The 12,891-nt window shown below is 37.9% G+C and overlaps 1 protein-coding gene across 1 annotated transcript in view; it reads right to left on the bottom strand.

The window, feature by feature from the left end:
- Nucleotides 1–370: 370 nt before the first annotated feature.
- Nucleotides 371–12,891, bottom strand: part of LOC146595059 (polycystin-1-like protein 2) — a 42,629-nt gene continuing 30,108 nt past the window's right edge. Inside the window, 11 exon segments of the mRNA XM_085306474.1 lie at nt 371–535; nt 1,417–1,548; nt 2,678–2,779; nt 4,237–4,447; nt 5,937–6,097; nt 6,438–6,565; nt 7,473–7,606; nt 8,622–8,949; nt 9,868–10,053; nt 10,732–10,872; nt 12,372–12,468. Coding sequence (XP_085162600.1) covers nt 371–535; nt 1,417–1,548; nt 2,678–2,779; nt 4,237–4,447; nt 5,937–6,097; nt 6,438–6,565; nt 7,473–7,606; nt 8,622–8,949; nt 9,868–10,053; nt 10,732–10,872; nt 12,372–12,468 — 1,785 coding nt within the window.

Genomic DNA, 12,891 nt, shown 5'->3' with positions numbered 1-12,891 from the left:
GGGCGGAGTTCCGGCTCGCCTGCAGCCTGCCGCCGGCGAACGTGGCGTTTTGAATCCTCTGCAGACGTTTGAGTCGCGGATCGGTAACTGGATGCCGTCTTTTGATGGCKCCTCACTGACAGCTGTTGGTGTTAGCCAAACAGTGCAACAAATGCTTGGTGTCTATTAAATACAGATGCTAAGTCTACAGGAAGTATGCACTTGGGGACATTTTATTTTAGATTTTGTATTACTTTTCAGCTAGTACACCATAATAGCATCAGGCAGCAAAAGTTTATTGGTTGAATGGCGCAGCTCTTGAAAGGACAGCATTTTAGTCAGAAACCACTAAATCTAGCCACTGCAGCTGATAGTCAAAAAGTAAACTCGTTCATCTATGAACAAAGCAGTTTTTCATTATGGTTACCAAATTATTGTTGATATGTTATTCCAGCTGACCATTAGTGATTGGCTTCTCTTCCTTCTTGCATTTAATCCCAAAGAAACTGAAAAGTTTCATTAGCATTAGATCAACAATCTCCTCTTCTTCTGAAGCCTGAAAGAATATAACAGAAATAAGTTGCTAGGACACACAGACCAGAAACCTATAGTCTCTGCTGAAACCAGAAAAGTTACAAGAGAAAATCTGCACTTGACATGAAGTGAGCCAAATGTCACTCTAAGCAGAGGGTGAATATCTGCCAAAGCAGAACATCACACAAATATTTTTATCAAGATGAGAGTCCCAGATAGCCTGTAGGTGAATATGTRCATAATAGAAGAAATTTTGACTCTGTCAAAGCCTGTGGAAATCTTGCCACTGGAGCCTGGAGTTCACTAGCTAACTGCCATACAACTAGTAGTATATATAACTAGCAGCCCCTCATTTCTAGATACCACAAATGAGAAGGACAAGGATATCTTATTTTCTATTGGTCATTTTATTTGCTTTCTTCTCCCTTAACTTCATTTACAAAGTAAAGTATTCATTAAGGATTTTTGGTCAGTGATGAAGCGCTAAGCTGGATTTCACACCATGCTATCAATAACTTGAAAGGGTCAGATGCTTACAGTGATTTTAAAGGGGAGCTGTATAGTCCTCATGAAGATGCTAGTAGTTTTGGCACTGATTTAGATGAAGCTAGGATACGAGTCCAAGGTGGTTGTTGTTGGGTTTTTTTTTCTGGATTTAGTATGTGAACATAATATAGACTACAAATAAGATTTGGTACTAACTCTGAACACAGACCCATCTGAATGGAAATGGACAGTGTGAATCTGCAGAGTCTGAAGTGTTCTTYATGCATAAATGTTGACTTCTTAAGAGCGGACAGGGTTTACATGCATTTCGTCAGCTGGTGAAACGCCTAAGTCATGTGTACGTACACACTGCACAAGAAATGTTAAAAAACAGCAGAAGAGCTTAGATGAACACACCTGGTAATGCTTCTGCTCCTCACTGAAAGCAACCAGAATCACTGAAATGAACAAATTCAGCACCACAAATGTCATGAAAATGATGCAGGATCCAATTAAGAAGGAGCCTAAAATTGGATTGTAGTCCAAGACCTATAGTATTAATAAGATAACGCATCATATTTTGGTTATAACRAAAGAGTATACATATAAGCAGCTTAACACTAAAAAAGGAGTTTGTCAGTTTGAAAATCCTTGGAGCTAATAAGTTATTAATATATATAATATATTTGTATATATTTATACACATATTTTTCTCCTTTAGTCATTTTCATACTTTGATACAGTATAGTACAAACAATAGAGTATTTTTATGTATATGATACATAAATATGGACAATCTTTTTTTTTTTTAATGCATGTCAACATAATAGTGTGAAAGTTTTGTGTTAAAGCTGGCAATCCTGGAGATTTGTTTATCCRCAGAACAAACAGCTTAAGCTCCATCATGCTTCAGCTATCAAAGTATAGATGAAATTTCTATATGCTTTTACTTAGTAGTATCTTTACAAAGAAACCCTGTCATATYGTCACAGACACACACCAACTAAGGATTGTATAGAAATTAAAAAACCTCATTTTCATGTAAGCTATAGTACAGGAATATATTTTCATGATTAGCAACATGAGTGGGATGTAAAAGTGAAAAACATCCCTGTTGAATCCATGGTATAAAAAAAAATCCACCAGGATGGACTTCACAGTCAGAGATGTCTGAAAACTAGTTTAAGCTGCAAATATTTGTCTGAAGGATATTGTAACATTTGAAAGAACTTAATGAAAAGGTCAAGAATAATAAAAATAAATGTAACAAAGTTCTTTGTTGCGGAAGACCTAGCCTTTCTTGAGAAGGTGATGAGTCAATATTTAGAACGAATGTGGAACGTCACTTGCATTTCTGCCCATAGTTTTCTAAGGAAATTGCTTCAGACCTTTCCAGCAGTCTGTAAGCAACCAGTTAAAATGAAAGCAACTAGTTCTCTCAATGACAGTTTAATTATGAGTGTACTGATGTTCAGAATGGGACATGAGATGTATTTCATCTAATGTTCTTTTCTGTTTTGATGAGAAAGGGTGTCTGCTTTAGGAGGCTTTAGAACTTGCAAAATTAGATGTCTAGCACTAATTGAAAGTCTTTCATTTGCTAGTTCAAAGCATATTGATGATTGGATATCTGAGATGCTAATGATAGAAATAAACTTCTCAAAGTTAGAGATGGTACCTCCTCATAGTTGAAGATTCCTAGCTGAAGACTGACCATTGTCTCTGCTGAATCAAAAAGGGTTTTGTAAGAGTAGAGYGTCCAGCCAAATATCAGATTTGTCTGCAGGGGAAAGAAGACATACCTTGCATCATAGTCAGAGTACTTGCTGCAAACGTAGCTAGTGACTGTTATACACAGAGAAAGCTCTCCTAGTTTATCATTGGAGTCACGTGAAGTGTCTTTAGGGTGTTTTTTTTTTGGTATGCAATCAGGGAAAACACCTGACAAGGTCATAGAAGAACACTGGGCTAAAGGTAAGAACTAGATTCGCACTTCCTGAATGTGCTACAACTGTAACTATAACCTTTCTCTTTTATCTCTTGGATGTGTGAATGTCTTATGCCTGCTCAGCTTGCCACTAGATATTTAAAAGAACTGCAAAGGCATGACAAAATCATGAAAGTAATTTAGTCCATCTCCCAAGCAGCAGATTTATCTCTGCATAATTGACTAAATTCATCACAGTTACAAACACTTGCCTACGAGTGCATAGTCCACTCACCATTTCAAACATGTAGCTTGCTTCTTTGCACTCAGCAACCAAGGAGTTATTTTCTTCATTTATATCTTGTGGGCCTACATATGTCTGTAACCCCAGGACACAGCTTAACAATAACCTAAGCTAATTTAAATGGAGGCTGCTGCAGTCTCACTTTTTCTTTCATCCCTACATACATATTCCTGCCTCCCTCTTTCACTACTCCAGCACTTGCATGATGTGACAGCAGGCTGGGCAATGGAACTGATCCACACAAAATCTCACCACTAATTTTACATGTTAAGTTTTTGGCCATCAGTGCCTAAAGCTGTTCAGTTGCTAGAGTGTCAGTGATGGAGAAGTGACAGATTAGGAACATGAAGTCAGGCAGGAATAAGGTGCAGTGGGTTCTATTTGTCACAAAACTACCCTTCACATTACAGGTTTGATCTGGTTTAGAGGGTTTCCACTAAAGTTTTCCACTATAGCAACTGAGATGTGCTGAATTTCCCACATCCCTCTGCCAGAAGATTTACATGAAACATTTCAGATAAATAGTAAATATATACAAATAGCTGCAGTCAAATAATTCCTTAATCTCATGAGAAGGAAAAAGAACAGTTTATTTACATAATAGTTTATTTGCATAATTCCCATAATAGGTGGAAAAATAATTATTTCCCACTTAAAAAGCAGCCAAACTGAAAATGGCACTTCATATGCTTTCTTTGATTTGAGCTTTATCCAGAAAATGAGTTTCCCTATACTTTGCTCTTTATCACAACTATTACACATTCAGAATTTTAAATTGCAAAGAACAGACAAGTGGATATTTTAGCTTATCTTTCACTTATATTGAAGAATCAGACTTCAGGCAGTATATTGCAGCCATCAAGCTGCTAACTTAAGATTTAGACAGACAGCTTTATTTAATTTTAGATTTCCGACTCATATTGCTTTCACCATTCAAGAACAAGTCATTCAATCTGCAAGTACCTTGATGCAGACTGCAAACAACAGAAACCACAGTGATACTCACGGCAATGGAATAGGCTAGGAACATGATTGCAATAACAGTGATGAATCCAGAGATATCACCCCAGGCCCTCCTTAGGGTTGAAGTGATCATGCTTAGTTTGGGGTTGAGCCTCAGTAGATGCCACAGTTTTACTGTGGAGAGAAGTACTAGGAAAGCAATCAGGTAGCCAAGAACTGCATCAGCTCTTGCTGTTTCATTAAAGCTTACGCAGCTGTAAGGAAAAAAGAAAAGATTTATTAAACAATGCACATAGAAGCCTTTGAACTGCATGAATGAGTATACTGGAAAAGTCAATCACTCTGGACTTGTTTTCRGTGTAGGGCTAACTTGAGCTCTTGCTTGAATGTTCCTTTCTGTACTTCCTGCTGTGTGCAAACAAAAGGTCAGTAGTACATGGTACAGTTTTTTATCAGCATTGGCCAGAGCTGAGAGAGGATCGAGGGTATAACCCAAATGCTACTGTTTTTCAGTTAGTCACAGGTTAAAGACAGCTATCCTTTTTTTTTTTTTTTTTTTTTTTTTTTTTTTTATGACAGAGGTGACCACAAAGAGCTTTAAAAAACTGTAATGCTAGTGTGACTTATGGTGACTTATGACATATACATGTATGATGTATACATGCTACATGAGCAAGAACATAGCCATCAGGTGAAAGGAAGTGATTATTCTGTCCTCTCATTCAGYACTTGTAAGGCTGCATCTGGAATAGTGAGTCCAATTTTGGGTCCCCAAGTGAAAGAGACGTGGACAAATGGAGTGAGTCCAGTGGAGGGCTGCTAAGAGAGTCAGGGGTTGGAGTATAGGGCATATGAGAGGGGGATGAGGGAGCTAGGTTTGCCCAGCCTGGAGAAAAGAAAGCTAAGGATTGCAGTCTAATTGATGTCCTCAGCTACTTAGTGGATAGTTATAGAGAGGATGGAATCAGACACTTCTTGCGGTGCACAGCTAAAGGACAAGGGGTAGTAGTCACAAATTACAGCAAAAGAAATTCCAATTATATATGAAAAACCTACCCCCCCCCCCCATTTTTTAACCATGACAGTAATTAAATGCTGGAATGTAATTAAATTCCAGAGAGGCTGTGGAATTTAAGCTAAGTATCCTTGGAGAAACTTGAAACTCAACCCAAATGAGGCCCTGAACAACCTGATCTAACACTAAAGCAAAGGATTGTAGCAGAGGCCTGGAAAGGCCCCTTCCTATGTAAATTGTCTTTAATCTCTTTCCTGTTTGACTGTATTTTTTAAACAATGTTATTGTTTTCCATTCTGTATAAAATAAGCCATTGCTGTCCTCTACAGAATGGTTACCTACAACAAAGAGTGAGGCAGATGATGYGCCATCAGGCCGCGTGTGCTGTAGCAGAAAGGCTTGTTGATTCAGAAGAGGGTGATGCAGCTAGGGCACTAGCAGTAGGCTAGGAGACTTGGTGCTCAAGTCTGTTAGATTTTGTTAAAGCAATATGTTTTGTTAGAGCAAAACAGAAAATCCTGTTGCTGACACACATGCAAGCCCTGAAATGCTTACACACTTCATGAATATAGATACATGGGCTAACATCACCTAGCACAGACAAGCTGCTGTCTAGGAAAAGTGATCTGTTTCTGCATTAGTAGCACTGACAAAGAACGGACTAGCTAGCATTAATATATTAAGTATATATTAATGTATTAATATATATTAAGTATATTAATACTTACTCCTCTTTGTGTTCCTGGTAGTAGCTGATGTCTCGGGCCCCTAGGATTGTCCGCTTCACAAACACTGACAGGGCACTCCAGCTAATCAATATGATGGCCAGCTCCAGGAGATTCCACTTGCTGTGGAAATATCTCCATTTCAGACTCTTCATAAGTTTTCCCTGTGAAAACAGTTTTGCTGTTCCAGTCTCCAACTCCGTATTAGTCAGTACACCTCTAAAGACTAGGGCYGTCCCTTCTGCAGTGAAACAGACTACTGCACATCCATATAACTACATCTTGCACTGATTTATAATTTTCTTTCTCAAAAGAAGCATTCCTGTCAAATAAAATGTGCCTTCCTATGTTTTAATAAAGATACAGYGTCTAATTCAGATCTCCCATTGGGGCAAGTCAGCAGCAGCACTATTGAAGTCAAGTACCAACTTGAAGTATTTGTAAATGAGATCAGAACCAGAAGCAATATGATACCTGGCACCAGAAGTTCCCATTGGATCTCACCTGTACTACCATGTAGTAGACAATAAAGAAGAAATAAATTACTTCTGCTGCAATGACAAAGATGTGGAGACTACTGGTGTATGGGTAAAGCCGGATACTTTGCAGCTCTGCACTTGTGAAGAAGGCCCCTAAAAAATAACAATATTTACCTCAGTGCTGTAATAATTACATCTTTCTGTTTACATTCAAACAATTTACTTCACCAGTAAAACCCCTATACTCACATTCACTTCAATGTGAGCCTGAATCAAGCTATCAGACTAAGAGTTACATTGACTGTGTAAGTAGCCTTAGAAGTGTTCTTTCAAATTTTCCTCAAATAGAAATTTCAGCCAGTCAATGGTTTTTGGAGTGCTAGTACTCTCTTTTATAATAGTAATCCCAGTAGAGCTGAGTTTAGTTTGACTGCAAATGCAAACATGCAACAGTAGGATCTGGAGATTTAAATTTGAATCTCATTCTAAAAAGAAAATTAGCTCAGTTCTGTGGTCTGGTTTGGATATTTTGCAATACTGCGACAAACCTGAGGAAGGCTACTGTTCAGATTAAACTTTTTGTAGGCTATTCAAGCATGAATCTAGTTCCATTAGTCTCTCTGTTGTGTCTATATAACATAATACAATGATTACATGGCCGYATTTTGTAAGTTTCTAGAACAAAAAAGACAGATTCTATTATTTGTGTTTTTTTGTCTTAATACTGTGTTGATTAGCTGAAATAATTAGGAATCAAATTTTCTTGTTCCTGTTGTGTACCTTTTAGAGATTCAGTTTCAGTACTGTTCTTTCTTCAGCACCAGATGACTACAGCATGAGCAAACATGATATATGCCATTATGGTCTGTATTACTGTGGCACTACCTCAACTTCAAAATGGTTTGTAATTTTTTTATTGATTCTGCCATTATTAGAGTTATTAGCACACTTCTGTTTATTGAATCAAGAACTTGGTAAGCACTGACAGCATGTAAATATCCAATCTGTAGATGCGTTGCTTGCTTTCTTCTGAAATGTGTAAGTTAAAAAAGGCTCTCACCTAAAGCATTTGTTTCGAACATCAGACTTATAATGCAGAAGAGATTCACGTTGGCATTGTAGACTGTAAATTCAACGAACACAGCTCTTGTAAAGGTGTCTAGCCAGACGTTGGTGAAAAGGTACTGGAGAATTCTGTCAAAAAGTATACAGCCAGTCATCTAACCCATTCAGGAGAGAAACAGCGTTACACAGAGGGTAGGATTTTGGACATTATCACAGAGAAAAGGCAAACCAGACATTCCAGAGGACCTCTGGTCTGTGAAATCTAAAGAAGAGAGAGGATATTTGCATTATTAGTCTAGGTGCTAAGTTTCTTTTTGCCTCTTCTGGAGAATCAGATACTTGATATTGGTCAGTGCTAAAATTGCAATATTTCAGGTAACTGACTCATTTACCTCGTATCAGTTCCTGTATACCTATCTCCAAAAAACATGTAAATTACCTGCAAGTTTGGAACTCCAGCCCTGTGGGGTACTTCTTGCTGCTCATTTACCTCTGGTCYTTTATCAGCCAAGTTCTTTTAAGTCCTGGATTTCAAGACCTCATTTCCTGTTATTTCACTTTTACTGCTACTATTCATATTAACACAGAGGAATTTTTTTTCAGGAATATTTCTCTCATTTTCCTCCTTTAATGATGACTAGAAAGTGGATACAAAACTATCTGCAAGGATCTGGGGAGTATAAACACTAAAGAGGGAGATAAAKAAGCTTCAGAGATCTTACTGTGATCTGAAAAAAGAGAAAGATTTAGGCTAAATTATTTTCTTACTACCTTTGACATCCCCTCTGAAAATTCACTACTTTAGACAGCAAAAGCTAGACTAGATCCAGCACTGGAATAATACTGCACTGTTAGGAYGGATTTATTAGTTTTCCAACATTATGTATTTCTGTAAATTAGGAATCCACATATGTAAGTTAGTAAAACAGATTCTAATTTTGGACCCTGATTATTTCCTAAAATGGAGCAAGGCAATAAGAATATAAATTGCACTGAAGCCACCACAATAATATCTATAATATCCAGATATAATCCTCAGTARCAAAACTAGGATTAATTTCAGATTGCATCCCTAAATAAGGTAGAGAAAAGAGTAGCATTCATACTGTAGTTCACTAATAATTTACTTTAGTACGCAGGATACCTGGAGGCATTCTTAGGCTCTGTTCCCAGATGAATCACATATCCTCCTCCTCTGTAGACGGCCAGTTTGCCCCAGATTGGGTGCCCTCTTAGTTTGGACTGACTCTGATACTGCCATGCTGAGCGCAGGTCAGAGGAGTTATCAAAGGCTGAGGTGTTCCAGTGCTCCCCATAATTTGATGTATCTTCTGTTTGTAACGTATATGGGGCATGGCATTCCCGAATCACACGCCGGAGTTTGGGAGCAATGGGGCAGGTGTCTCCTTTCACTCTTACTTGGCGAATTCGGGCACTACCCACCAGTTTGGAATTGCCATCTGTAATGAATCCTAAACAGGAGATGGAAAAAAAGCCACAGTATGGCAAAACTACTACTAAAAGTTTTCATATCATTTATTGTTTTGGTATAGCTTCTGTTAAAAAACCCCACAACACCGTAAGTAAATGAAAATTAAGCCCTTGTCCTGATTTGAACTGAGTTCTTAGATGACGTCCATAGATCCATTCACAAAGTTCAGTATCATTATCAGTCTGTATTTTATCGAGGAGGAAACTGAGATCTGCAGGAGAAAATTTACTTGCTTAGAGTCACACAGCAGAGCGGCTGTGTGCAGCCTGTGTTCACAGTAGGCTAGTGCCTACTATGTTAATGCATTTTAATATTTGCTTTTAAATGTAAGCTGTTCTTAGTACTGGATATGGCTAGAGAGAAACATGGTGATGTTCTGAAATTTGCTTTCACTGTGACCTAAGCCATGACACAAACAGCTCTCCTGAAGAAAAGCTTTATAGTGCCATCTATCTACCATCTTTTTTTAATGCAGAAAGAAGCTCATGTAAGCTCTGAGGTATATATCTGAATGCCTGTAATGAGTAACATAAAATGTAAAAAATGTAAAATTACAATGCCAAACTTGTGTATTATATTAGAGATAATTAAAAGATCAGGCCACATTAAACTTGGGGTTGGGCTGGTGGAATCATATCAGAGGTTAACTTGGTTATTATGTTTCAGTGCACAATGTACTGCAGCCAGTCAACTATGCACATAATAGTTAGGCAGTGTAGAAGTATAGATCGATTGTTGTTGTCTACTAGGATTCATAAATCCACGTTAGCATTATACACTCATAATCCCCTCCTCCAATCCAATATGCCTGTGCAAATTGGAGATAAGTATAAAATATAATGTTTCAGATTCTGGCAAGCTAGGGTGAAGCAATTTGATATGAACACAGTCTCTGTACCTTTATATGATCCATAAAGATTTTTGACTAAGGTAGTTTTTGCCCATGTGAAAAAATCCTGGTAACTATAAACATCCTGGAATCCATCTGTAAAGCTGTTCTCAATGTGCTTGTTTAAGTAGTAGGAATTGGGATCTCTCTGCCCATAGGCAACCAATAGCAGCATCCATAAAAATCCCAGATAGACTAGAAAAGACAAGAAGAAACAGCATATGTAAGCTCAGAATTAATACTGCTGTTAGTACTGCTGTCACCAATTATTAGGTTAAAGAGACACTGTGTAAGACTCCAACCACTGCTAATGAATTTACACAAGCTACTTCAAAGTGCTGAATTTTAGGCATATTAGATTTGGAGTATGAGTAGTGATCAAGAAAATAAGTGGGCAAGTTGGCTGAACACCACCCCCAACGAAGGCTCTAAATGGAACTACTAGTCTGACTTTGTTTCAAGTGAAGTTAAAGTAGTTTTTTCCATTGCTTTTAGAGTAAGTGAGACTGAAGTATAAGTCATTATCTGTAGGAAATTTTTGCTTTTAGAAAGATGCCCTCCAATTGCTGTTTTGATTCCACCTTCTTTTAAGCATTGACCTCCTCCTTTTGCCCTTTCTATTTTTTCTTTAGCCTCTCACATTTTTGTAGYCTGTTTCCTTACCATAAAATCCAGCCTTAGCTACACTTTTATCTCCAGCTAACATTTCTATTCCCTTTCAACTCAAACTGCACTGACTGCACCTCCACACCCTAATGGCTAGAAGAAAGCAAAAGATACACTACTTCATTTTTAACTAGGAGAACAATATTTTCACTGCTGTAAAAATATTGATACAGATAAAACAAGAAGATAATTAACGATGGCTAATACCCAGGATTTCTCTGATGAGGGCAAATGCTTTTTGCTCCTTCATATAGCTGATTTTCATTTTCTCAACATCTGTTGCAGGAGGTGGCTGGTAGATGTTGCTTCTGCTATCCCGTCGGGCTCCAAAGAGAGGATTTGAATCACCTGTGAGTGAGAGCAGGAAAACCTAGAATCCTTCAATATATCCTGCTTTTCATTTACTTTGATATTGTAAGGAAATATTAATACTTTCTCTTATGAAGATAAGGAACATGACTTAAGCCATCAGGAGAGTAAGGTAACGATGATGAGGGAAGCAATTCACACAGTATGGCAGGTTCAGGCTGTAACCCTGTAGCCTGGGTGTCCCTCTCTTCCTRTTGCTCAGCCTAGGCTGAGCATCTAAAAAAAATGATATATTCAGAGCTTGTGACTGATCAGGGAGAAAACTGTTGAACAGCACTCTTTGCTGTAGCCTAGGACTCCTGTTTGTCACTGTAAACTTTTTTTTAGACATGATTGTGATTGCAGTACCCACTATTTGATTAATGGGAATAGTAATACAGATAATTGTGATAGTTGATTGGCTGTATAATACTATAAATTGGAAAACTGAGAGCTTTCATATCATAAGACTTAAAGAAGTGGTAAATTTCCTTATAACAGAAGTTGAGTTTTAGACATGCTTGTTAGATAAAGATCTACCATATTGGGTGAGAGTGCAACATTTTGCACTRTACTACATGTTTATTTTCACCAGGTTGTTGAATAGTTATCCTGTGAAAACAGAGATGTCTGCTTAAATAGGTCTCCCTGTAAATCTGTTTTTCCTTATGTCTGATAGGAGAGCTAAAATATTTAAGGATGACTTCTGCATATTTATAGCACTAATTAACTAAATTTGATGTTAATGTTTTCAGTTTGCTGCATTTTATTTATATTTTTCCCTAGATGTTCCTCAAACATTGGCAGACTGAAATGTGGTTGCTGAGCTACCAGAAGACTTTCACAGTTCCTCATCTCATATGAATCAGTATAGGAAAATGATTGTTCTTTCCTGACTTCAGCAAGCCAGTGATGGGGGAAGGAAGAAGTCAGATACCAGTATCCTAGGAGCAGGTAGGTCCTCCAATAACAAGAGCAATCTCACAACTTGGTAGAAGTGTGCATGTATACATATTTGCAGAGGTAAAAAAAATACAGAAAAAGATAAACGAGGTATTATTCTTTTGATCTGGAGTGTTTTCTCCTTTATCTTTTTCATCTTGTGGTCTTTTTCATTAAGTAGTCTGCAAAATATATCCTACCTAGACATACAGTGGTCATTCTCCCCTTCATTGCTCTTCTAGGAATATTTCCCAACCCTTACTGATTCTTCTGATGTAGAGCTGAAGGGATATCTTCACTCATAGTCCTCTCTGACTGGCACAAAATTAATTATTTAGCTTTGTCCCCACTTTCATGCTGACCTTGKAAATGTTAATGGGTGGGCATGTAGTCATAGCACCTGTGCATTCCAGAGATTTCTGCTATCTTCAGGTAAGATTCAGGTATATAAAGGTAACTAGTGAATTGCTGAGTTGGCTTCACATATTTGTGCGTAAAACACTCCAAAATATCAGAGAATACTTCACTRTCTTTAATCATTTCTAACTTGTACACACCTGGGGCAGATAAGGACCCATCAATGGYTGTGTTTTCTTCATCTTCCTGCTCCACTTTCTTCATAACCAGAGCGAAAAAAGCAGCAAATCCCAGCACCTGGAAAGAATTAGCTATAGACTCACTGCATGCCTGTTTCTCATAAAGAAGCTCATGCTAGATCCCTTTGAATCTAGGCACTACAAACCAGGCAGAACTGAGCTTTGACTATACTGCACTTGTGCAGCTGAAGCATCTGAACAAGAGAACAGCAAGCAGTCCCAGGGCCCAACTCACTAAGCAATTTTTGCCATATGAAACATCTTCCCTGGTCAGAAACCTCATCACTTACCCATCTCTGGCAAAAGAAGGGGAGATGAAACTACAGGAATTAATGCAAGCAAAAGATAGCGCAACACAGTATTATAGCTGCTAGCTCTTGTTTTAAGGGCAACAATTTCTTGTTTTACAAGTCCTGTGGTTCTTTAAAACACACATCACTTTTCCTGACGTGGTGGCAGAATGAGTCYTTATTAGCCAGTA

The sequence above is a fragment of the Rhea americana genome, unplaced genomic scaffold, assembly GCF_003343005.1.
Source record: "Rhea americana isolate MKP2758 unplaced genomic scaffold, rheAme1 scaffold_24, whole genome shotgun sequence".
Taxonomy (NCBI): Eukaryota; Metazoa; Chordata; class Aves; order Rheiformes; family Rheidae; genus Rhea; species Rhea americana.
Note: the sequence above shows the minus strand (reverse complement) of the source record. Positions and strands in the feature narration are given on the sequence as shown.